At 45.7% G+C, this 23,383-nt stretch overlaps 1 protein-coding gene across 1 annotated transcript in view; it reads left to right on the top strand.

The window, feature by feature from the left end:
- LOC141212854 (S-adenosyl-L-methionine-dependent tRNA 4-demethylwyosine synthase TYW1-like) overlaps positions 1-23,383 on the top strand; it is a 273,215-nt gene that overhangs the window by 192,217 nt on the left and 57,615 nt on the right. The window contains exon 14 of the mRNA XM_073665131.1: positions 19,476-19,586. Coding sequence (XP_073521232.1) covers positions 19,476-19,586 — 111 coding nt within the window. The remainder of the gene's footprint in view (positions 1-19,475; positions 19,587-23,383) is intronic.

The raw sequence follows: 23,383 nt of genomic DNA on the forward strand, positions 1-23,383 counted from the left end.
CTTACATTAGCATGCTCTCAGGTTACAGTATTTTTCGAACTATAAGATGCACTTTTTTCCTCCAAAATTTTGGAGGCAAGTGGGGGGTGCGTCTTATAGTCCGATATACATAAATACTGTGGGTGGTGGAGGAAGCGACAGTGGCGGAGTAGCGGTTCACAGGAGGCAGCAGCCACCTGCTGCAGCCTTCACTGTGCCAGCTACTAAAGAAAATGAATATTCACTGCATGGGGAGTGGGAAGCAGTGAATATTAATTTTCCGTAATAACCGGCACAATGTGCCCGCAGCGTGGCTCCTTGTATGTATGGCCCCCTTCATCCCTGTATGTATGGCCCCCTTCATCCCTCATCCAGGTATGCTTGGCACCCTCTAATCCTTGTCACGCTGCACAGAAAAAAATAAACTTTCATACTCACCACCTCTCTCCTCCAGTGCTGTGTCCCGATTTGTGCCAGAATAGTCACTGCTCCCCACGCCGGGACTGCGTGCGTGGGGAGCATTGACCATTCATTCTCCCTAATAGCGCGCACACTTTAGCTGCAGCACGGCTCCTGCTGCGCTCGGGCTGTCAGTGTGCCCTCTAATAAAGGCCATGAACATTTACCACTCCCATGGGCACACTGACAGTGGGCACAATGACAGCCGATCGCAGCAGGAGCCACACTGCAGCTAAAGTGTGCGTGCTGTTAGGGACAATGAATGGTCACTGCTCCCCTCGCACACAGTCCCGGCGTGGGGAGCAGTGACTATTCCGGCACAGAGCGGAACACCGCACTGGAGGAGAGAGGAGGTGAGTATGATTGTTTATTTTTTTTTTCTGCGCAGCGTGACTGGGATCAGGGGGTGCCAAGCATACCAGGATGAGGGGGCCCATACATAGAGGGATGAGGGGGGCCATACATAGAGGGAAGGAGGGGGGCCATGCATACCGGGATGGAGGGATGAAGGTGCTACACATACCAGGATGGGTGTGAGGGGGGCCATATATACCAGGATGGGGGATATTAACAGAATTGGGGGACATTACCCCTATAACAGTGTCAGCAGCAGACCCCCTTCCCTTAACAGAGCATCATGACCACATTAGATGCTTTAAATTTTTTTTCTATTTTCCTCCTCTAAAACCTAGGTGTGTCTTATAGTCCGAAAAATACGGTACATAGCAAAAGAAATGGTAACCGATTTGCTATTAATAAGGCATGGAATAGTATGTTGCTGCTGACCCTTAAAGAGATACTGTCATTTTGTTTTCTAATTTATAAATAGTGTTGAGCGAGCACTAAAATGCTCGGGTGCTCGAAGCTCGGGCCGAGCTCACCGTGATACTCGGGTGCTCGACCCGAGCAACGAGCCCAATGTTAGTCTATGGGAGACTCGAGCATTTTTGCGGTGGCACCCCCGGCAGTCTTTTAAAAGCCTAACAAGTGCCCAAAACGATAGTGACAGTGCTCAAATGACATGGGGACAGCATGGGGATCGCCCCAGGAACCATTAATGACCCCCAGGTCACTGCTGTCAACAACATGGTCAGAGGTATTAAGCCACTTTTACAGGCTCACAATACAACGTTCAAAAACGAAAGTGAAACTTTTTTCCTGTGAAATATGTTAAGGAACATCCTTTCCAGGGAAAAGACTGGTGTATAAGTTAAAATAAATGACCAAAAACAAAAATACTCCTCCACACCTTGGGCTATGTTCACAAGTAGCATTTTTTATGCGTTTTTGCACTTTTGTATTACTTTCAACTATGACAAATGCATTCACCGGGAAATGTCATTTTAACATTTTACAACCTTATCTGGCCATGTGCTGTGTGACACATGCATAAAGTGCTGAAAAGACATGGGAACAGCATGGGGAAGACCCCTGGAAGCATCTCTGACTCCCAGGTCACTGTCTAAAAGTGTGCCCATCATAAGTGATCCTTGCCGCATCAGAAGATGCAGACTTGCAACTATCCCCATGCAAGTTCTAGTCCCAGGGCAGTGTTCAATTGTACCTCCCCCATTCCTTGCAATACAAGCGCAAGTATGCAGCCTGCCACCCACCCACCCCCAGGCTGCAATACCATACTGCTTGCTTGCTTGAACTTGAAATTGGGCCTTTTAGGCATGTGGAGGCGGAATCTGGCCACCATGTCATGGCTGTGTTGGCGGCCTGGAATCCATACTCAGCCGCTCGGCGGCCGGGTGTCAATACTCTGTCCCCAGCCGCCCCGCGGCCGGGTGTCCACACACGGTCCCCAGCCGCCTGGGGGCAGCCGGGTGTCCATAAACGGTCGCCAGCCGCCCCTATTTCTCCTTGGAACATCCCCCCACACACTTTTCTTAGCCCGGCCTGCTTTAGGCAGCATTGGACGAGCCCACCAGTGAACCAGACTCCTCCGGTGGGCCCTGACTTCTCCATCGGTGGAGTTGAGAGTGCCAAGGTGAGGAGCATGATGATGATGACAGAAGTTAGCATCTGCTATGTTTTCTTTTAATGCAAGTGTAAGTGTGCAGCCTGCCACCCACCCACCCCCAGACTGCAATTCCATACTGCTAGCTTGCACTTGAAATGGGGCCTTTTAGTTTGGAGGAGGCCGAAGCTGGCCACTACCTCATGGCTGCTTCGGCAGCGAGGTATCCATACTCAGTCCCCAGCCGCCCCTATTTGTCCTGGTGTGCCTTATACATAAGATTAAGTGCGTATACCAAAACATTACCTGTGCCCTCCCCAGTGCATTTAGTGGGAAGGAGAGCCTATTCCGCTGTAGTGTGTGCATGCCAAACCCCTGTTCGTGGTACATGCGAAGATGCCTCCCACCTTGCACCTGTCGTTGCAGACTTGCAACTATCCCCATTCAAGTCCTTGTCCAAGGGCAGTGTTCAATTGTACCTCTCCCATTCCTTGCAATGCAAGCACAAGTATGCAGCCTGCCACCCACCCACCCCCAGGCTGCAATACCATACTGCTTGCTTGCTTGCACTTTAAATTGGGCCTTTTAGGCATGTGGAGGCGGAATCTGGCCACCACGCCATGGCTGTGTCGGCGGCCTGGTATCCATACTCAGTCCCCAGCCGCCTGGTGGCCGGGTGTCCCCGCTTGCTCCCCAGCCTCCAGGGGGTGGCCGGGTGTCCATACTCGGTCCCCAGCCACCCCTATTTGTCCCGGTAACCTTTCCCACACTTTTCTTAGCCTGGCCTGCTTTAGGGCAGCATTGGCCGAGCCCACCGGACTATCAGACTCCTCCGGTGGGCCCTGGCTTCTCCATCAGGGGAGTTGAGAGTGCCAAGGTGAGGAGCATGATGAGGATGATAGAAGTTAGCATCTGCTTTGTTTTGTTGCAATCCAAGCCATGTATGTAGTAGCGGCTAGGCCTGAGGTGGTCAGCGTTTTGGCGCATATCCTACCTCCTCCGAGGATTGCTGGATGTTTTCCTGCTACTATCCAAATTCTATGACTCCTGTTAAAACAAAGCTTGAGGTGATAAATGATGGATGAGGTAGTGGCAAAGGAGAAAGAGCAGGAGGAACAGGGACCATTCACATCAATATCAGGCCAGTCAACCAGATATGTCTTGTAGGATATGTTTCTGTAACAAAAGGAGCGGTTCGACTACACAGTTATAGGGCATACAGTGAGTGCCTACCAAAAATTTTGAGGCACTCCAATGCCCCTTGGAAATGACATGGAGGTCAGAGGGCGTTAACTAAACCTTTTTTTTCCATTTATAGCAACTGGGTCTCCTGTGCACTGTTGGCCTAAGCAGTGAATGGAAGGCTTTCCAAAAATTATGAGGAACTGCAATGCCCCTTACAAGAGCCATGTGTGGCACCCCAGGGGTCTGGTCACCACAGTAATAGAGATATTACGTCGGAGAGCAAGTGGGAGGTTTCTTGGTCAGGATCCCTTAAACATGCAACATCCTCCTGCCCCAGTCTTGGGAGGGGAGAATTCTGCCCTTATAAACTGGATCTGGGGCGGGGTTGAGTGAGTCAGAGAACAGTCAGAGTCAGAGTGAGAGCAAGGGAAAGTAACAGCAAGGAGCTCTGTAGGAGCTAGGAGCTAAAGACCAGGGGCTGGAAGCTGAGCAGAGCTCGACCTGGCAGAAGACAATAGGAACCGGACACAGGAGTCCGAGGCTGTGAGGACTTATATATCCAGCAGCAGAAACCAGCCGGCAGGGGATTTCAGGTCCTCTGGCCATAGAAGCCCGGAGGCTCAGTCACAAGCAAGGGACCAGCACCGCCGTCGTGGAGCGGAGGCTAACAGAAGGCCCCAAGTCACCAGCCATACGGGTGAGCACTACACGGTACACTCAGGGATGTGGGCTACTTCTACCCGCTTACAGCAAGGTAGCCAGGAAGAGTGCAGACAGACGGGGAGGCCTACAACTCCACCTGGCCAGGGGAACTCCTGCTTGCTCACAGACTGACCAGGCCTCTTATGCTAGCCAGTACTCCCGGGAGGGTCTACCTTATAATCATCAGTAAAGACCCTGAACTGCACTGCAAAGACTCCGAGTCATTCCTGCTGCGCTCGTGCACCATCACCCCCATCATCCACACTCACTGCCCTGAGGCTATACTCCTCCCGTGGGGAGTTATCCCATTCTCTGCTGCGCACACAACACCAGCCTCAGCGGTCTGCCTCGCAGCGGTGCTACTCCCTGACCGCAATCCACGGGTGGCGCAGTCGGACAATTAACCTCAAAACCTAAGAAAGACTGCCACTGGTTTGATCAGCCTGAGCCACGGGACCGGGTCACCGCCACGGAGACTACAGACCCCAGAGACCCGGCACCGGGTATCCCACACACGTGTACACACGGCCCAGGGGGCGTGTCACATGCAGTACAGCATATTACAAACATAAGTCCCATTATTGGGGAGTTGGTCTCCCATAGTATTTGCTTATGCTTTCCAAGCAAAAGCTGCCAAAAATAAGGACGGAGGAACTTGCAATGCTGGCACCCTGGTGGTATAGTGGTGGTGGAGGCTGAGGATAAGGAGAAGAAGATAAAACAGCCGAAACAAGGAAGCGTATACCCATGTGTGGGTGTGAAGCGGTGCATGTGAATACACCTCCCGAAATAACACAGTGGATTTGACTTTGTTACTCTGCTGTCATTTGGTGGTGATGAGAAGTCTGGCCCAATCCAGACCTTGTTCATTTTGAGAAGGGTCAGCTTGTCAGCATTGTCAGTTGACAGGCGAGTGCGCTTATCAGTTATAATTCCCCCAGCGGCACTAAAAACATGCTACGATAACACGCTAGCGGCAGGGCAGGCCAGGACCTCCAAGGCTTACAGAGCGAGTTCATTCCAAGTGTCCAGCTTGGATACCCAATAATTAAAAGGCACGGAGGACGCTGGTACGGTCGGCAAGGTACTCCCTCACCATCTTTTGAAACTTTCCACTCCTTGTGAGAGTACCCCACGCCTCAGGGCCTGTAAGCTGGGCGGGTGTCAGAAAACTGTCCCAGAACGTTGACAGTGTTCCCCTGCCTCTGCTGGATTGGAGTTGCATCTCTCTCGCCTGTACGCCTTGGTTGGGCAACGAACTGTGACCTCTGCCGCTAGCGTGTTCAGATGGGAATTTTTTTAAGAGTTCTGCAGCAAGGGCCTTCTGGTACTGCCCCATTTTTGTAGACCTCTCCACCTCAGGAATAAGAGAGTGAAAGTTCTCCTTGTAGCGGGGGTCTACAAGTGTCACCAACCAGTAATGACTGTCACCCAACATTTTGACAACGTGAGGGTCACAGTTAAGGCAGCGTAACATGAAGTCAGCCATGCGTGCCAGACTGGTAACGGGCAAGATTTCCGTGTCCTCACCAAGATGACGACTGACCATGCTCTCCTCCTCCTCTTCCTCCTCCCCCCTGTCCTCAGGCCACCCACGCTGAACCGACGGTATGACACTTGTACAGGTGCTACCGTCTACAACGCATGATAGCAGCTCCTGTTCTTCCTCCTCTTCCTCCTCTCCCTCATTGTCCCCCAGTGCACGTTGGGATGAGATGAGGCTGGGCTGTGTGTAATCGCCCGCTACTTCTTCTTGATCCATCTCATCATACTCTGGCTGCAATGCCTCCTCTTTAATTCTCTGCAGAGAGCGTTGCAAAAGACAGACAAGTGGGATGCTGACACTAATGATGGCGTAATCGCCACTCACCTTCTTGGTGGCCTCCTCAAAGTTTGTCAGGATGGTACATATGTCAGACATCCAGGTCCACTCCTGAGGTCTTATGTGTGGCCTTGTTGCAGCTGGTACTCCACAACTGCTCTCTTCTGCTCACAAATCCTTTGCAACATGTGGAGGGTAGAGTTCCAACGTGTGGGGACATCACACACCAGTCGGTGTGCTGGAAGCTGCAAACGCTGCTGCAACACAGCAAGGGCGGCGGAAGCTGTAGCTGACTTGCGAAAATGAGCTGACAGGCGGCGTACTTTCACGAGCAGATCTGGCAACTCGGGGTACGATTTAAGAAACCGCTGAACCACGAGGTTAAGCACATGAGCCAGGCATGGTACGTGTGTGATCTCACCTCGCCTCAGAGCCGCCACCAGGTTACGGCCATTGTCACACACGACCATGCCGGGATGTAGGTTCAGCGGTCTCAGCCACAGATCTGCCTGCTCTTTCACAGCTGTCCGCAACTCACAAGCAGTGTGAGGTTTATCACCTAAGCTTATGAGTTTCAGCACAGCCTGTTGCCGCTTGGCGGAGGCAGTACTGCAATGCTCCCAGCTTGTAACTGATGTGGTGATATCTTAGATGGAGGCTGAACAGGAGGAGGAGGAGGAGGATGCGCAGGAGCTGTACACTGTGGGGGCAACTCTGACTGACATAGGGCCCGCAATCCTCGGTGTGGGGAGGATGTGTTCCGTCCCAAGGTCCGACTGGGTCCCGGCTTCCACTATGTTTACCCAGTGTGCCGTCAGAGAGATGTACCGTCCCTGGCCACAAGCACTTGTCCACGTGTCCGTTGTCAGGTGGACTCTCCCAGTAACTGCGTTGTTGAGGGCACGGCAGATGCTTTGGGACACGTGCTTGTGTAGTGCGGGGATGGCACACCGGGCAAAATAGTGTCGGCTGGGGACCGAGTACCGAGGGACGGCCACCGCCATAAGATTGCGGAAGGATTCTGTCTCCACCAGCCTAAAAGGCAGCATTTCCAACGCAAGCAGTCGTGAAATGTGCGAATTTAGGACTGTGGCCTGTGGGGCGTTAGCTGCGAATTTCCGCTTTCTTTCAAAGGTCTGGGATATGGACAATTGAACGCTGCGGTGGGACGTGGACGTGGACGTTGATGCTGTTACTTGAGAAACTGCCATAACAAGTGAAGACTGAGAGGAGGGGGCATCTTTACATGCAGTATGGACAGGGGATTGCCTTGCACACACAACAGGGGGTTCTATTTCACGCACAACAGTGGAAGAAGCAGTGGTGACACCCGCTGACACTGGTCGTGGACCCTGGGTTTCGCCCCACAAAGGGTGCTTTGCTGCCATGTGCCTGATCATGCTGGTGGTGGTCAGGCTGGTAGTTTTGTCACCCCTGCTGATGCTGGCATGGCAGGTGGAACATGTGGCCTTTTTGGGGTTATCAGCAGAGTCTTTAAAAAAATTCCAGAGAAGACCTACCGCTTGTACTGGCAACGTCTCTCGTGTTGGTGGTACGGGGAATGGTTGCCTGCCTTCTGTCTGCGGCCACCACACTGCTTCTTCCTGCCTGTTGGGGTACTCTGCCTCCCTCCTCCTGTGTGCTGCTGGCCTCACTCTGCATGTCCTCCTTCCACGTTGGGTCCTCCTCTTCCACTTGCGCACCACGATCCTCCTCCTCACTTCCTGGCAATTGTGTCTCGTCATCGTCCACCTCTTGTAACAGATTGCCAACGTCGACTTCCTGTGGCCGTGGCTGTTCAAATATTTGGGCATCGCAACATGGGATCTCCTCTTCCACCACTTCAAGCGTATCAGGCGAGGGGCCCAAATATGGAAATGGACCTGTGAACAGCTCTTCAGAGTGTCCAAGTGTGGGATCACTTGCTGTCTGACGACACTCGGCATGTTGGGAGGAAGGAGCATCAGGGTGAGGAGGAGTATGCGGTCGAGACTCACGGCTACTAAGAGTTGACCGTGTGGAAGATAGACCGGAGGTGGTGGTGCCCAGGTAACTGGAAGTATTATCTGCTATCCAATTAATAACCTGTTCACACTGATCAGTTCTCAATACTGGTGTTGTTTTGTGCTTTCCTAGTAATTCGGTCAAGAAGTGGGAGCGAGAAGATGTGGCTGTTAGTTGTGGCACATTTTCACCTTGGCCACGGCTCCGTCCTCTGCACGAACCATTACCAGAACGTCCACTTCCACGTCCCTTGCCACGCGCCTTGCCCATTGTAAATGAAGTAAAATAGCTTACACTTGCATTATCAATGGAAAAAGGGTAATAAAGAGTAGATTAGAACCGTGGAAGATTAAAACCACAGTTATTGTTTACTGGGGTATACCACACTTTTTTAAATAGAGATATTTGCGGCTGAACAGTGAGCGACACACTCAAACTGCTTTTTTTTTTAGATACCAAAGGCCCAAAACTGGATAGTAAAGCGATTTGACCCATGGAACTGCGAAACCACACTGGGATGTCGGGCCTACACAAGACTATTTTCAACAGATATAGTTTTGTGTCACAACAGTCAGGAGAGACTACTGTTTTTCTTTACGGAAAATATACCAAAACCTGAATAATAGAGATTGTTTACTGGGGTATACCACACTTTTTTAAATAGAGATATTTGTGGCTGAACAGTGAGCGACACACTCAAACTGCTTTTTTTTTTAGATACAAATGGCCCAAAATGGATAATACAGAGGTTTGAACCGTGGAAATGCAAAACAACACTTCTGTTTCTCCTGCCTACACCAGACTATTTTCAACAGTTATATTTGTGTCTGAAAAATCAGAGACACGCTTTTTTTTGGGGGGGGGGGAGACACACCAAAAGGTTAATAAGACGGGTATTTGTACAGTGTGAAGGAGGAAAAAAAAAGGAGGATTTAGATGAAAAAAAAAGGATTTTTCCTGGCCCCCGACACCTGGTGCTAAGTCCAGCAATTTCAGCAACAGGAGCACACAGGACTGTAATGCAGCGTTTGCTGGTATAACCACTGTGTCTCCTATACAGCCTGCCTGCCTGGTATCTGGGATGGATATTAGTCCTTAAAAGGACTGTTTGTTTGTTCTGGCAGCCTTTACAGACCCTACACTAACTATTTCGCAGTTTATATCTCTCCCTAAATCAGCAGCGCTGTCCCTACACTGTCTAATCCGGAGCGACTGTGTTCAAGATGGCGGCGCCCGGTTTTAAATACTCGAGGTGACGCTGTGCGGCCAGCCAATCACTGTAATGCCCACAACCAACATGGCTGCAGCATTACAGTGACTGGCTGGCAATCCCTGCATGTTCATTGGCTCTGTAAAGAGCGCCAAACATGCAGGGCGGAGACCCGAGCTCCCGCCCGAGTAATCCGGAAATGCTCTGTGCTCGCCGAACATCCCGAGTAGCGTGATGCTCGGGCGAGTACCGAGCAGTGTCGAGCATGTTCGCTCAACACTATTTATAAATCATCAGTACATGTGAAAATAATAAACTTTATTATTTTTTAGAGAAATCTGATTTGTTTTTTTCTTTCAAGAATGATTATTTAGTCTTAAGTCTCAATTCCCGGGTCAAATCTGTTTTCAGTGAAGACAGATATTCCCATTACTGTGATGAAAAATGACAGTAAATGACAGTTTCTATGTAGAAAGGAGATGGGAGGAGCGCTGCCCCTGGCTCCTCCCTGCTACTCTCTCCCTTTTAGTTAAAATCCTATAAATCTCAGTAATGTTAAAATCTGTCTTCACTGAATACAGATTTTACCCAGGAATTTTGAGAATCAATGATCAGTCCTGGCAGAGAAAGATTTATGATAATATACATTACAAAGTTTCTAATTTTCATGTGTACTATTGATTTATGCAATGAAAATAAAAACAAAGGTTATTCTTTAAAGCGAAGATGACAGGAAATTCTGGCTGCCTGAATGATGAATAGCATGGACTGGTTCACTTGTTACAAACAACCATTTCAATGGCAGCAGAGTTTGAGAAAAGCCATCCACAGCCCAAGTAGAGTCCGCTCAGAAACTCCTGGCTTGTACAACCCATTTCTTGTAATTGTCAGGTCTTTTCTTATATGCATGATTGGATTGTCAATCAAGCTGAGATCAAGAAAAAGACAGTTTCCTTGCTACATCTACTCCCTGCTGTACCTGTCCTTTTGCTTGAATGTCTTGAGTAGCACTTTAAGGTGGGCTTTCAGGTATCACATTTTCACTTATCACTTGTGATCCACTAAATCACAGAACCACGACCAGGGCTTCTGCCATGAGGCTAGATCAACATACCGTGCATCTTCTCAGGTGGTGGTCTGTAGAGTCTCAGGGAGCTGCAAAATGCTGCCTCCTGAGCTCCAAGCCTAAAACTCAGACTCGGCAGTAGATTCCAGCTACTTTATAGCAAATATCTCTGTCTATCAGCAGCAACCAGAGCTGAGCTCCAGACACTGCTGTTAAACCATTATCCATCCAGCGGCAGTTTCTGTGTACCGATGGAATGCCATGGTGGCTTGCGGGCTACTGAAAACCTCAGTCACTGCCATTTTAGCTCTCATGTGAAGCTCAGCCATAAGCTGAAACTGATTTGCCCCATATTCTGCAATATTGTTGTTATGCAATATATAGTATAACCGAGTACACCACCTAAAATTGCTAAAAAATAAAAAATAAAATAAATTGAAAACTCATCCCTTCTCCCCCATTAAAAAAAAAGAAATAGATTTGGTATTGCTTCCAATATTGGTTTATCAAAATATAAAATGATGCAAAGAGAACATGTCATGTTCCAAGCATTGTTACCTTGCAGATATGGGGTTAATAGCATTCCAGAGCTTTGCCATCCCAGCTACTGAGAGAAAATGAACTTAATTCATCCTGGCAATCCTCTGGCTTTTAGTAACAGAGGCACAGCTTCTTTCACCACTCAGTACATAGTAAGTGGTGCTGTAACCACACCCCGGGACTGACTGACAGCCAGCTCATCAATGCACCATTACAGAATCGACTGTCCGTGCCGGGGGTGTGGGTACAGCTGCTGCAAAATTACTGCAACCGCTAAAACAACAAAAAAAGTCTATGCAAGTTGGGCGTCTCTGAAATCGCACTGACTTGAAAAACCGTGCTTGCAAGTCATTTTACCCATGCAATTAACACCTGAAAAATAAAGCCCCCCACCCGCCCCAGCCCAACAAATGGCCTATTTGTATTTTTCACTGCAGGTTTATATTGCACTGCGGGGAGGGGCATCATTTCAATTTTCATTTCAGGGAGCAATAAAGCGAGAATCTGCCTTGTCGGCCACTATGACCGGCCAGTTAAGATGTCCGCAATGGAAAAAGGTTAGGGTTGTGGGCCTTGTTTAGTTAGCTGGACTGTGCTTTTCCTGCAGTTATTGTGACTGGGTGTGTGACAGAGCAGTCAGGGACAGCACACCGGTGAGCAATCAAACAACCTTTATTGCGTTGCTTGAGGAATAGTCCACCAAACATACATATAATTCCCCAGATTCTGTAACATGGCAATAGGAACAAATCCAGGGGCGCCACCTGGTAATTCTACTCCATGGAAAATACAACACTGGGATGTGGAGTCAGTAAGCCAAACCTCCGACTTCTCAATTTCCCTGACTCCGACTCTGCGACTGAGACTCCACAGCACGGCCTCACTACTCAGCATGTACATAAAGTGCAGCACAGATTCATCTCAACTAAAAGCCGAGATCCTTAGATCAGGAACAGAACAGACATTTATAGGACATTTCATAACTTTCCCAAATTCTTATGAAAACATTTACAGCACATCCTGCATTGTACTACTGTACCCAATTTATTATATATTTTAGGAATCGGTCCATTTTACACTGACTCTGACTCCACCACTCAGACTCCACAAGCCCTGCTTAAGATGGCTATCCAAATCCAGAAGGGTGGACAAGGCAACACAATACCACTTAGCTGATGATCTCCAGTCTCTAAATGTTGAAGTTGTGGCACCAGGATCTGGCCTCTGCAGCAGATCCTAGCTCTTCTAAGACATAGCACCAACAACCAGAGCCCATACATGTGTTTTTCCTTTTCTAGCTTCTTAGGATCAGTCCCCTGGTGGGGTAGAGATACTCACACTCCACCCCTTTAATCACCTGGTACATTAAATTAAAAGAGTGAAAGAAGGTCCGTGAAGTCCAGTCTTTGCCAGTCAGTTAGGTTGTGTATCAGGGAAGCCCCCTGCAGACAGGAGCAAAGACACACATGCCCCTACCAGTTGCAGAAGAGGGAGGCCTGATTACACTATGGAGGCCTGATTACATTATGGTCCATGGAGGCTGACTGGTGTGACACATTGTTACAGTCACGTATAATCCTATGATTGTTCTTATGGCTGAAGTAGACCGGCTATTGGTGAGCATATTCTGAAATCATCTTCATTTGGTGTCACAGATGTATTAGTTTTCTAGCAAGTACACTGGTGAAAAGATTCCATAGCAGCTTGCAATAAGGCGTTCACTAGCTGTCTTAATATCCACGTCAGAAACCTCTCACTGCCTTCTACCCACGTCTCCAGCTCCGGGTGATTATTTATGAGCAGTGTCCTGTGGTAAAATGTGTGACTCATACATGAACTGGCCATTATCAACGTTCTACTGCAGCGAAATACTCGGAAGATGTTGGAATTTTTTATATTTTTCTCCATGGCCTCAGAAATGTACTTTTTTTTTTTACACATAACCAGTATTTATATATCTAGAACCTATGCTCTTGTTTTGCGAACATTAAAAGAAGCAGAAAAGCACACCAGGGTTATAAAGCTGTTACCACATGAACAGACTATAAAAGCCAAAAAGTGTTCTAATCGGCTTTTCTTTTGCATTCGCTTTATCCCATGTAGGAGTATAGGGATAAGCAGGTGCAGGGCTCCCACCCAGTCTATAACTCTGCTTTGTTTTATGTTCACTCATTGATTTTCACTGTGACCATTACATTAATTTGGCTCAATATAGAAACAGGAATTATAATGTCATTGATTTTGGCTGAAGGGGAAACTATGCTGTGTTGGTTCGCAGCATTTTATATGTGTTACATCAGTACACTGGTCACAGAGGAGCATGCAGCTGGGTTACACAGTAATTAAAGGGCCATTAAAATGACTTTTACGGTGTGGGTCACACATTTGTGAACCTGTTACAGTCCTTCAACTGAATAGTGTTACCTATATTTATACATGAAAAAACAGGAGAAAACAAGAGTAGTATAGCAAAAGAAAAAATATATTTTTATTTGTAATTCATCACCATAATGATAGAGGGTTATACAAAAATAATAATGACAAGGCAAGAGGATCTAGGAAGGTAGTGCCAGAAAACAAAGTGACCCATTACCTTTATTTATACATTGGTGGTGCGCGTGTCCTCCGGTCCTGGGCTGGCCCGCGCCCGTGTCCGGCTGCCTCCTGCCCCCGGCGCGCTCCTGGGGGCGTTTCCTAGGCACGCCCCCGGGCGCGCGCTCGGGACTTGGCGGCTGTGATGCGTGCGGCGGGGGGCGCGGCTCTGGGTACACGCGCCGCTCCACACCAATGAACTGCGTCCCTACCCACCATGTGACTAGCGGTGGGCGTATATATTCAGGTCCTGTTAGGTACACTTCACAGCGCCTCTTGAAAAAGAAGAGCGAAACGCGCGTCGGGGCGCGCTTCCACTTGTAAGCACTCCTTGTGATTCCCCTGGCATCCTGCGGGCTTTCTGTCACCCGGTGATTTGTATCGGGGTGAGTGATTTTTTCTACTTCTTGGGCATTCCCTGTGTACTTATGCATTTCACTCTATGGGCATATGGCAGCTAGTACTTTCTATTCTGGCTTTGCATTTCCTCCTCATGTTACCATTTTACATTTTGCGATTTTTGCACATTATGTTGTCCATTTTGTCTATCAAAATGACTTGCGCCCTATAAAGGGTGATTCTTTATAATCATGTACTGCTATAATGTGGGGCTATACATGTATGGAGTGTCCTTTTGCATGTACAGTTGATTATGCCCTTTTCTTTTAGATTGTCCCGCATTTTTGTTGCCATGGGTCACTTTGTTTTCTGGCACTACCTTCCTAGATCCTCTTGCCTTGTCATTATTATTTTTGTATAACCCTCTATCATTATGGTGATGAATTACAAATAAAAATATATTTTTTCTTTTGCTATACTACTCTTGTTTTCTCCTGTTTTTTCATATTGAATGTGAGTAGGCAATTTGAACCTGGTGCCGGACAATATGTCATAGCACCATGTTCCATACCATAGTATTTATTTGGCCAGCCTTGTTCTTCTATATTTATACATGTGTAATTTGAACAAGAGCCGTTCCTGTAAATGGGAATGGGCAGCTTGTTGGCTGTAGTCAGCAGTGTTGTTTTGCAGCACGGTGGCTCAGTGGTTAGCACTATTGCTTTGCAACACTGGGGTCCTGGGCTCAAATCAATAAGATCAACATCTGCAAGGAGTTTCTATGTTCTTCACGTTTTGTTTTTTTTCAGTTTCCTCCCACACTCCATAGACACACTGACAGGGAATTTAGATTGTGAACCCCAATGGGGACAGTGATGATAATGTCTGTGAAGTGTTGTGGAATTAATGGCGCTATATAAGCCAAAAATATAAGTAAAACTATGGTGTTTCTAAGGACATGTGACATTTCATCTGTGGGATTTTAAAGTGAACCTGACAAGCTGATACATGGTGCCCAATCTGTGGCCAGCATGCATCAGGCCCTGGCTGTATTATCTCAGTCAGATATGATTGACTCTGAAATACTGTGGCATTTCAGAGAAAAACATGCTTTGAAAGCTGCTAGGGACCAAGCCGTCCTGTAGACTAGTTGGACATACGGGTCTCCAGCTACTTCTCCCTGCCTGCTGCCCTGGATTGACAGGTCTCTGCCTATACCTGCATGTAGGCACAGACCTGTCGCTCCAGGGTAGTGGATGGTAAGAAGCAGCCGGGGAACCCGCCTGTCCCACTAGTCTACAGCATGGCTCTGTCCTTTTTAAAATATACCTTTCTTTGAAACACCCCAGTGTTTCAGAGTCAGACATGCCTGGCTGAGATAATGCAGCCAGTGGCTAATACATGTTGGCTTTGGATTGCGCAGCATGTATCATCTGTCAGGTTCACTTTAATGTAAAATGCTGCCAAAAGTCCGCTGTGTTTTCGCTGGGAACACTTTTGTGCTGGGTTAGTTTAAGAGCTCTTATTAGCACTGGATGGTTGTCACAACCAGTACTGGACAGTACACAAAGGAACTAGTAGATGATGGACTGTACACAAAGGAACTAGTGGATGATGACCGTACACAAAGGAACTAGTGGATGATGGACCGTACACAAAGGAACTAGTGGATGATGGACCGTACACAAAGGAACTAGTGGATGATGGACCGTACACAAAGGAACTAGTGGATGATGGACCGTACACAAAGGAACTAGTGGATGATGGACCGTACACAAAGAAACTAGTGGATGATGGACCATGCACAAAGGAACTAGTGGATGATGGACCGTACACAATGGAACTAGTGGATGATGGACCGTGCGCAAAGGAACTAGTGGATGATGGACCGTGCACAAGGGAACTAGTAGATGATGGACCGTGCACAAGGGAACTAGTAGATGATGGACAGTGCGCAAGGGAACTAGTGGATGATGGACAGTACGCAAGGGAACTAGTGGATGATGGACAGTATGCAAGGGAGCTAGTGGATGATGGACAGTACGCAAGGGAGCTAGTGGATGATGGACAGTACGCAAGGGAGCTAGTGGATGATGGACAGTACGCAAGGGAGCTAGTGGATGATGGACAGTACGCAAGGGAGCTAGTGGATGATGGACAGTACGCAAGGGAGCTAGTGGATGATGGACAGTACGCAAGGGAGCTAGTGGATGATGGACAGTACGCAAGGGAGCTAGTGGATGATGGACAGTACGCAAGGGAGCTAGTGGATGATGGCTCATACAGTGGGAAAATAGAGCTCTATATTCATGCCATCAGCATGTATTCAATGAATTTTTCTTTTATGCTTTGGAAAACTCGTCTTTATGGTATTTCAATGTGCAATTCAGTAAACATTTGGATGTCTCTACCAAAGTTAGTTTTACCCGTAAGATTCGTCCGCTTATGAGGCGCCAAGATTACGTTTGCGAAGGAGACCAGTTTTCTCTCTGGTAGACATGGGTAACCCTTGTTGTTCTACAAATATCAAGACAGCAAAGGCTGTCGTCTCCTGCACTAACAATGGCCATCCTTCTCTATTCTAAAATCTGACCACATAATCATGGCTTTAGTCTAGTTTTACTTTTTTAAATAAAATATGCCCCAGTTTGAGAAAAGTTAGTTAGGTGTTGTAGAGTTGTGTGAGACAAGAGACAGACAAGACCGAGATGACCCAGCGGCTGACATCTCAGACTGTGTGCTTAAGGCAAGCTGTAAATCTGTCAGCAGCAGTTTCAGGAAACTAGTCATTAAGGACCTGAGCATATATTGTCTTTTCTATGACAAGTTTGCTTCTGGGATATTGTACAGCAGAACACATTCCTGTCTTCATTTAAGATAATATAATACCATACATTTATTTTTTACACAGTGAAGCAGAATATTTTTGCCCATTAATGAAATATGACACAGGCCCTGAAACAAGTTCTCTGGGCCTGTGCAGAAGTTCTCCCGTATATTGATCTTGGCCCAATAAAAAATGTTCTCCCAAAGTCTTATGCTTTACCTGCACTCACACTTGAGTATCTTGAGAGAAATCCGTGGATTGTGTAACCTTAAATGAATTGTGTTATGCATTCATCAGTCTCTTCAGCTGTTATTCGATACACAGGTTGTATGTGCAGCCTATTACCATAGTAGAATTGTAGTAGAATTCTCTGAAAATCTCATCCACACATTGAGGAGAACATCAATGGTAGAATAAAATGACCAGTGCTATAGATTGTATCGCATTATGCTGTGTATTGTCACAAAGGATTTATGTTTTTATGATGGAAAGGGTTAAACCTATGGTATTTCTCCTGTGAAGTCTGCTTGATTGGTGTGGATTTTCCCATTGTAGATTCCATAGTAAATTTTCCAATTTGGATATACCCGAAGGGTTTTTATTTGTTGTCAGTCCAGATATGACCTTTGTGGGCTTAAAGGCACTCTTGTCAGCATCTTTTTGCTATTCAATTTGAGAGCAGCATAATGTATGGGCTGCTTGCTCAGCAGTTTGCTGTAGTTTTAATACAATCAGTGTTTTATCAGCAGGAGATTATCACTGCCTGACCTAGGTCTCATGTGCAAACTAGTCAAGCTAATCTGTGTTATCCCGCCCCCACCACTGACTGGTAGTTTGCTGATAATCAGTGATGTGGGCAGGTTATACACAGCTTAGCACCCTGATCACTGCCACATTTACAACAGAGAAAACTGGGATCTTATCAAAACTGTACCAAGCAGCCCAGTAAGTGATATTCTGTGCTGACAGAATCCCTTTAAAATGCAGGCAGTGCACGTGCCTTTTCTGTATTCTGGGAGGTAACAATTGTTAGTTGCGATTGTGTTGTCCTTTTGGTTGGAGGTGTCTGTTATGTATGTTTTACAAGGTTAAAAGGCTCGGAGTCTCATTAATTATGTGGTGTTTTGTTTGTTTTTTTGTCTTCTTTTTTGTTGTCTTTTTTTTGTTGTCTTTTTTTTGTTGTCTTTCTTCTTTTGTCTTGTGTATTTTGTAGTTGTACATAAAAATCACTCCAGGAACGACGGGAGTATATTTTAAAAAGTTGCAAAATTTATGTGCAAAAGTGGCAATTAATGAATTGGCCGCAAACATCTGGAAAAAAAAAAACATGCGGACAATGGCAAACCTAAAAAACTGTCAATCACATAGAAAATAGGCTTAAAAAATACACACATTAAAAGCAGAATTTGCTGCAAATCAAAAACAGACTTAAAGGGGTTGTCCACTACTCTGACTCGTCTCACTCAGCATGTTTGCCCCCAGTAAAATAACACTTATACTCCCCTCTGGTCTCAAGACTAGTCCTGCCGGGAATCGTGTGACATGTGACGTGATCCCTGCGGCCAATCAGCTCTGGCTTCACTCTTCCCCGATATAAAAAGGATGTGAGTGGCCAGCCACATAATGTCACACGATCCCTACGAGAACGAATGCCGACACCACTGGAACGGCACCAGCATCAAAGATGAGTATGTGTTATTTTATTGCTGGAGTAGTGACAATCGTTTTAAAAACCAAAACGGGCACAAATGGAATACTGCATCGTGGGCCAGGTGTTTTTGCTTTAGAAGGACAGAGTACATCTGTAAAAAGCATCGAATTAAAATAACTGTCTTTTAATGTGACCTTTTGAGTTTTTTCTTTTTTTGGTTTTTGCTAGTGTGCCATTTCCTAAGCCATTGGTCAAATCACATTCTGCATTAGGGGCTTTCAACCCAATACCAGTTTTCCGTTATTCACAGCCAAACAAAATAATATTCGGACATTGTTGAATAATTTTTGGATTCTGACTTCCTTTTGGCTTTGTCCATCTTTTTTTGCACAAAATAGCATGGTAGATTATGCTAGATTTTTTTTTATTTAGCAAAGAAAAAAACACAAAACACCACTGCAAATGGGAACAAATTGAATCATTTCCTACTAAACCTAATTACTAACCTTAACTTAAAGAGGTTGTACACTACTAGGACAAACCCTTCTTGATCTAAATGTTTGGCCCCGACTAAAATAAAAAATCTTATACGTGTCCCCCCAGTGCTAGCGCAGTTTCAGTGGTGTCGGCACTCGCGGTCCCGGAGCCCACGTACTGTTGTTGTAACACGTGAGCCAGGCGCCCAATCAGCGCTGAAGTCACAGTCCCTGCCTTCTGTCGAATTGAACATGAAGAGGAAGCCCGGGCTGCAGCTGCTCTTACTTCCTCTTCATGTTCAATTTGTCCGAAGGCGGGCCAGTCAAGCCAGCGCTAATTGGGCGCCTGGCTCATGTGTCACAACAACCACATGGGAGCTCTGGGACCGCGAGTGCCAACACCGCTGGAACGGCACCGGAGGGGAGTATAAGCTTTTTTATTTTATCGGGGTCAAGCATGGGGTATGACAAACAGTTGTCCAAGTAGTGGACAACTTCTTTAATTTACACTTTTATGTGGTTTATGTACTCTTTCATTATTTTTATTTGTAAATTATGTACATTGTTGCACTGGTATTGGTCACAACAGTATGTGCAGATATTTATTTCATTGCACAAATATGTCAAATTAATTTAATAAATGTTTCATGTGTTTTATAGCAACAACGAACAGTATACAGATTAACCCTTGTAAAGGCATGGAATGTGGATGAGCTTAAAGCATACGCAGACCTGGTGACACTTGGAAAGCCGGACTTCATAGAAGTTAAGGTAGGATACCCTATTTATATACATATGTATATTTAATATGCACACTTGTACAGTAGTGGGAGGTGTGTATGATGAGGTTCTACAGCAGCTTAGGTGAGTATAATGAGGTTCTGCAGCAGCTGAAGTGGATGTAATGAGCCGTGTATTAATCTACAGCAGAACATCATTACACACACCTCAGCGGTTGCAGGCCCTCGGTGTACACTTCTTTAATTTACACTTATATGTGGTTTATGTACTCTTGCATTTTTTTAAGAGTCTTATACTAAATGATGGCACTGAATGAATGCTAGCTCATATACCCATCAGTGCACTCTGCACTATTCCGTTCCCTTCATTTCATTCCTACAAATCATTTTGTGCAGAACACTGAGTAGACGTTAATATCCACGGTACAGTGGCTTGCAAAAGTATTCACCCCCTTCGCATTTTCCATGTTTTGCTACCTCACAACCTGGAATTTCACAGTTTTTTTTTGAGGGTTTGCATCAGTTCATGTAAAGAACATGCCTACAACTGTGAACATTTGGATTTCTTTTTTTTTTTTCTGTAAAGTCAGTACTTTGTAGAGCCTCTTTTTTGCAGCAATTACAGCTACAAGTCACTTTGGATAAGTCTCTATGAGCTTTCCACATCTTGCAACTGGGATTTTTGCCCATTCCTGAAGGCAAAACTTTTCCAGCTCCTTCAAGTTAGATGTTTTCTTCTCGTGACCAATCTTCAAGTCTGACCACAGATTCTCAATTGGATTAAAGTCTGCACTTTGACTAGGCCACTCCAAAACATTTACACGTTTCCTCTTAAATCACTCATGTTGTTTTAACAGTATGCTTTGGGTCATTCTCTTGTTGGAAGGTGAACCTCCATTGCATTCTCAAATCACTGACAGATTGAAACAGGTTTTGCTCAAGAATTTCCCTGTATTTCTCATCATCCATCTTCCCCTTGACTTGAACAATTTTCCCTGTTCCTGCTGCATTTCCACAACATAATGCTGCCACCACATTTTATACTGTCGGGATTGTGTTCTTGGGGTAATGAGTACAGTCATGGCCAAAAGTATTGAGAATGAGACAAATAGTAATTTTTCCAAAGTTTACTGCTTCATTTTTTGTAATGGCAATTTGCATATACCCCTGAATGTCAAAGAGTGATCAGCTTAACAGCAATTACTGTACTTGCAAAGTCAATATTTGCCCAGTTTATGAACTTTAACCCCCAAAACACATTTCAACATCATTGCAGTCCTGCCTTAAAAGGAGCAGCTAACATCGTTTCAGTGATTGATCCATTAACACAGGTGTGGGTGTTGATGAGGACAGGGCTGGCGATCAATCAGTCATGATTAAGTAAGAATGAATCATAGAATCATAGAATCATAGAATGGTAGAGTTGGAAGGGACCTCCTGGGTCATCTGGTCCAACCCCCTGCTCAAAGCAGGATTCACTAGATCATCTCAGACAGATGTCTGTCCAGCCTCTGTTTGAAGACGTCCATTGAAGGGGAACTCACCACCTCTCGTGGCAGCCTGTTCCACTCATTAATCACCCTAACTGTCAAAAAGTTTTTTCTAATATCTAATCTGTGTCTCCTCCCATTTAGTTTCATCCCATTGCTTCTAGTCTTTCCTTGTGCAAATGAGAATAAAGATGATCCTTCTACAATGTGACAGCCCTTGACATATTTGTAGACAGCTATTAAGTCTCCTCTAAGTCTTCTTTTTTGCAAGCTAAACATTCCCAAATCCTGCAACCGTTCCTCATAGGACATGGTTTGCAGACCAGTCACCATTCTGGTCGCTCTTCTCTGAACTTGCTCCAGTTTGTCTATGTCTTTTTTAAAATGTGGTGCCCAAAACTGTACACAGTATTCCAGATGAGGTCTGACCAAAGAGGAGTAAAGACCGATAATGACTTCACGTGATCTAGACTGTATGCTTCTGTTAATACATCCCAGAATTGTATTTGCCTTTTTTGCTGCTGCATCACACTGTTGACTCATGTTCAGTCTATGATCTATTAGTATACCTAAGTCTTTTTCACATGTACTGTTGCTTAGCTCTATTCCTCCCATTCTGTATATGCTTTTTTCATTTTTATTGCCCAGATGTAGTACTTTGCATTTTTCCCTGTTAAAAACCATTCTGTTGGTTGCTGCCCACTGCTCCAGTTTATTTAGGTCTTTTTGAATCCTCTCTCTCTCTTCTCTAGTATTAGCTATCCCTCCTAGCTTTGTGTCATCAGCAAATTTAATCAGTTTACCGTCAATTCCTTCATCTAAATCATTGATAAAGATGTTGAACAATACAGGTCCCAGGACGGAGCCCTGTGGTACCCCACTTGAGACATTCATCCAGCTGGATGTGAAGCCATTTACAACCACCCTTTGAGTCCGATCACTAAGCCAGTTATGAATCCACCTAACAGTTGCCTGGTCCATTGCATACTTGGTCATTTTTTCAATAAGGATGGTGTGAGATACTTTGTCAAATGCTTTGCTGAAGTCAAGATATACTATATCTACAGCATTTCCCTGATCCACCCAGTCAGTGATTCTGTCATAGAAGGAAATTAAGTTAGTCTGACATGACTTGTTAGTTACAAACCCATGCTGACTCTGGTTAATCACTTCATTCTTATCCATGTACTTACATACATGTTGTTTAATAATTTGTTCAAAGATCTTTCCTGGTATAGAAGTCAGACTCACCGGCCTATAGTTCCCTGGGTCCACCTTCTTCCCCTTTTTGAAGATAGGAACAACATTTGCTCTTCTCCAGTCTTCTGGGACTTCTCCTGTTCTCCAAGAATTTTCAAAGATTATGGAGAGTGGTTCTAAAATTTCTTCTACGATCTCCTTCAGTACTCTGGGGTGTAATTCATCTGGACCTGGAGACTTGAACTCATTTATGTTAGCTAAATATTCCCTCACAATCTTTCTGTTTACAGATAACTTGGATTCCTCTATTCCTTTAAAAGGACAGTGAAGATCAGTTGATATTACATTTTCTTTCTGAGAGAAAACAGATGCAAAATAGGAATTAAAAAGTTCGGCCTTCTCAACATCCTCTCTTACCATTTCTCCATTTTCATCCTGTAAAAATCCTATAGCATCTTTGACTTTTCTTTTACTTTTGACATACCCCCAAAATCCTTTTTTATTGCTTTTGACATCTCTTGCAAGCCTTAATTCATTGTCAGCTTTAGCTAACCTGATACGTGCCCTACAGGATCTGCAGACTGCATTATAATCTTCTTTAGATATGCCTCCCTCTTTCCATTTAATAAACATTTCTTTCTTTCTTTTTAGCATGTGTTTAAGTTCTGTGTTCATCCATCCTGGTGACATCACTGGACACTTTAAAAGGAGGCTGGTTCATGGTATCATTGTTTCTCTTCAGTTAACCATGGTTATCTCTAAAGAAACACGTGCAGCCATCATTGCACTGCACAAAAATGGCCTAACAGGGAAGAGTATCGCAGCTAAAAAGATTGCACCTCAGTCAACTATCTATTGCATCATCAAGAACTTCAAGCAGAGAGCTTCCATTGTTGTCAAAAAGGCTCCAGGGCGCCCAAGAAAGACCAGCAAGCGCCAGGACCGTATCTTAAAACTGTTTCAGCTGCGGGATCGGACTACCAGCAGTGCCGAGATTGCTCAGGAATGGCAGCAGGCTGGTGTGAGTGCTTCTGCACGCACTGTGAGGCGGAGACTCTTTGAGCAAGGGCTGGTTTCAAGGAGGGCAGCAAAGAAGCCACTTCTCTCCAGAAAAAACATCAGGGACCGACTGATATTC

Source organism: Phyllobates terribilis, unplaced genomic scaffold (genome assembly GCF_046119375.1).
Source record: "Phyllobates terribilis strain yellow unplaced genomic scaffold, ASM4611937v1 Scaffold_2__4_contigs__length_985480577, whole genome shotgun sequence".
Taxonomy (NCBI): domain Eukaryota; kingdom Metazoa; phylum Chordata; class Amphibia; order Anura; family Dendrobatidae; genus Phyllobates; species Phyllobates terribilis.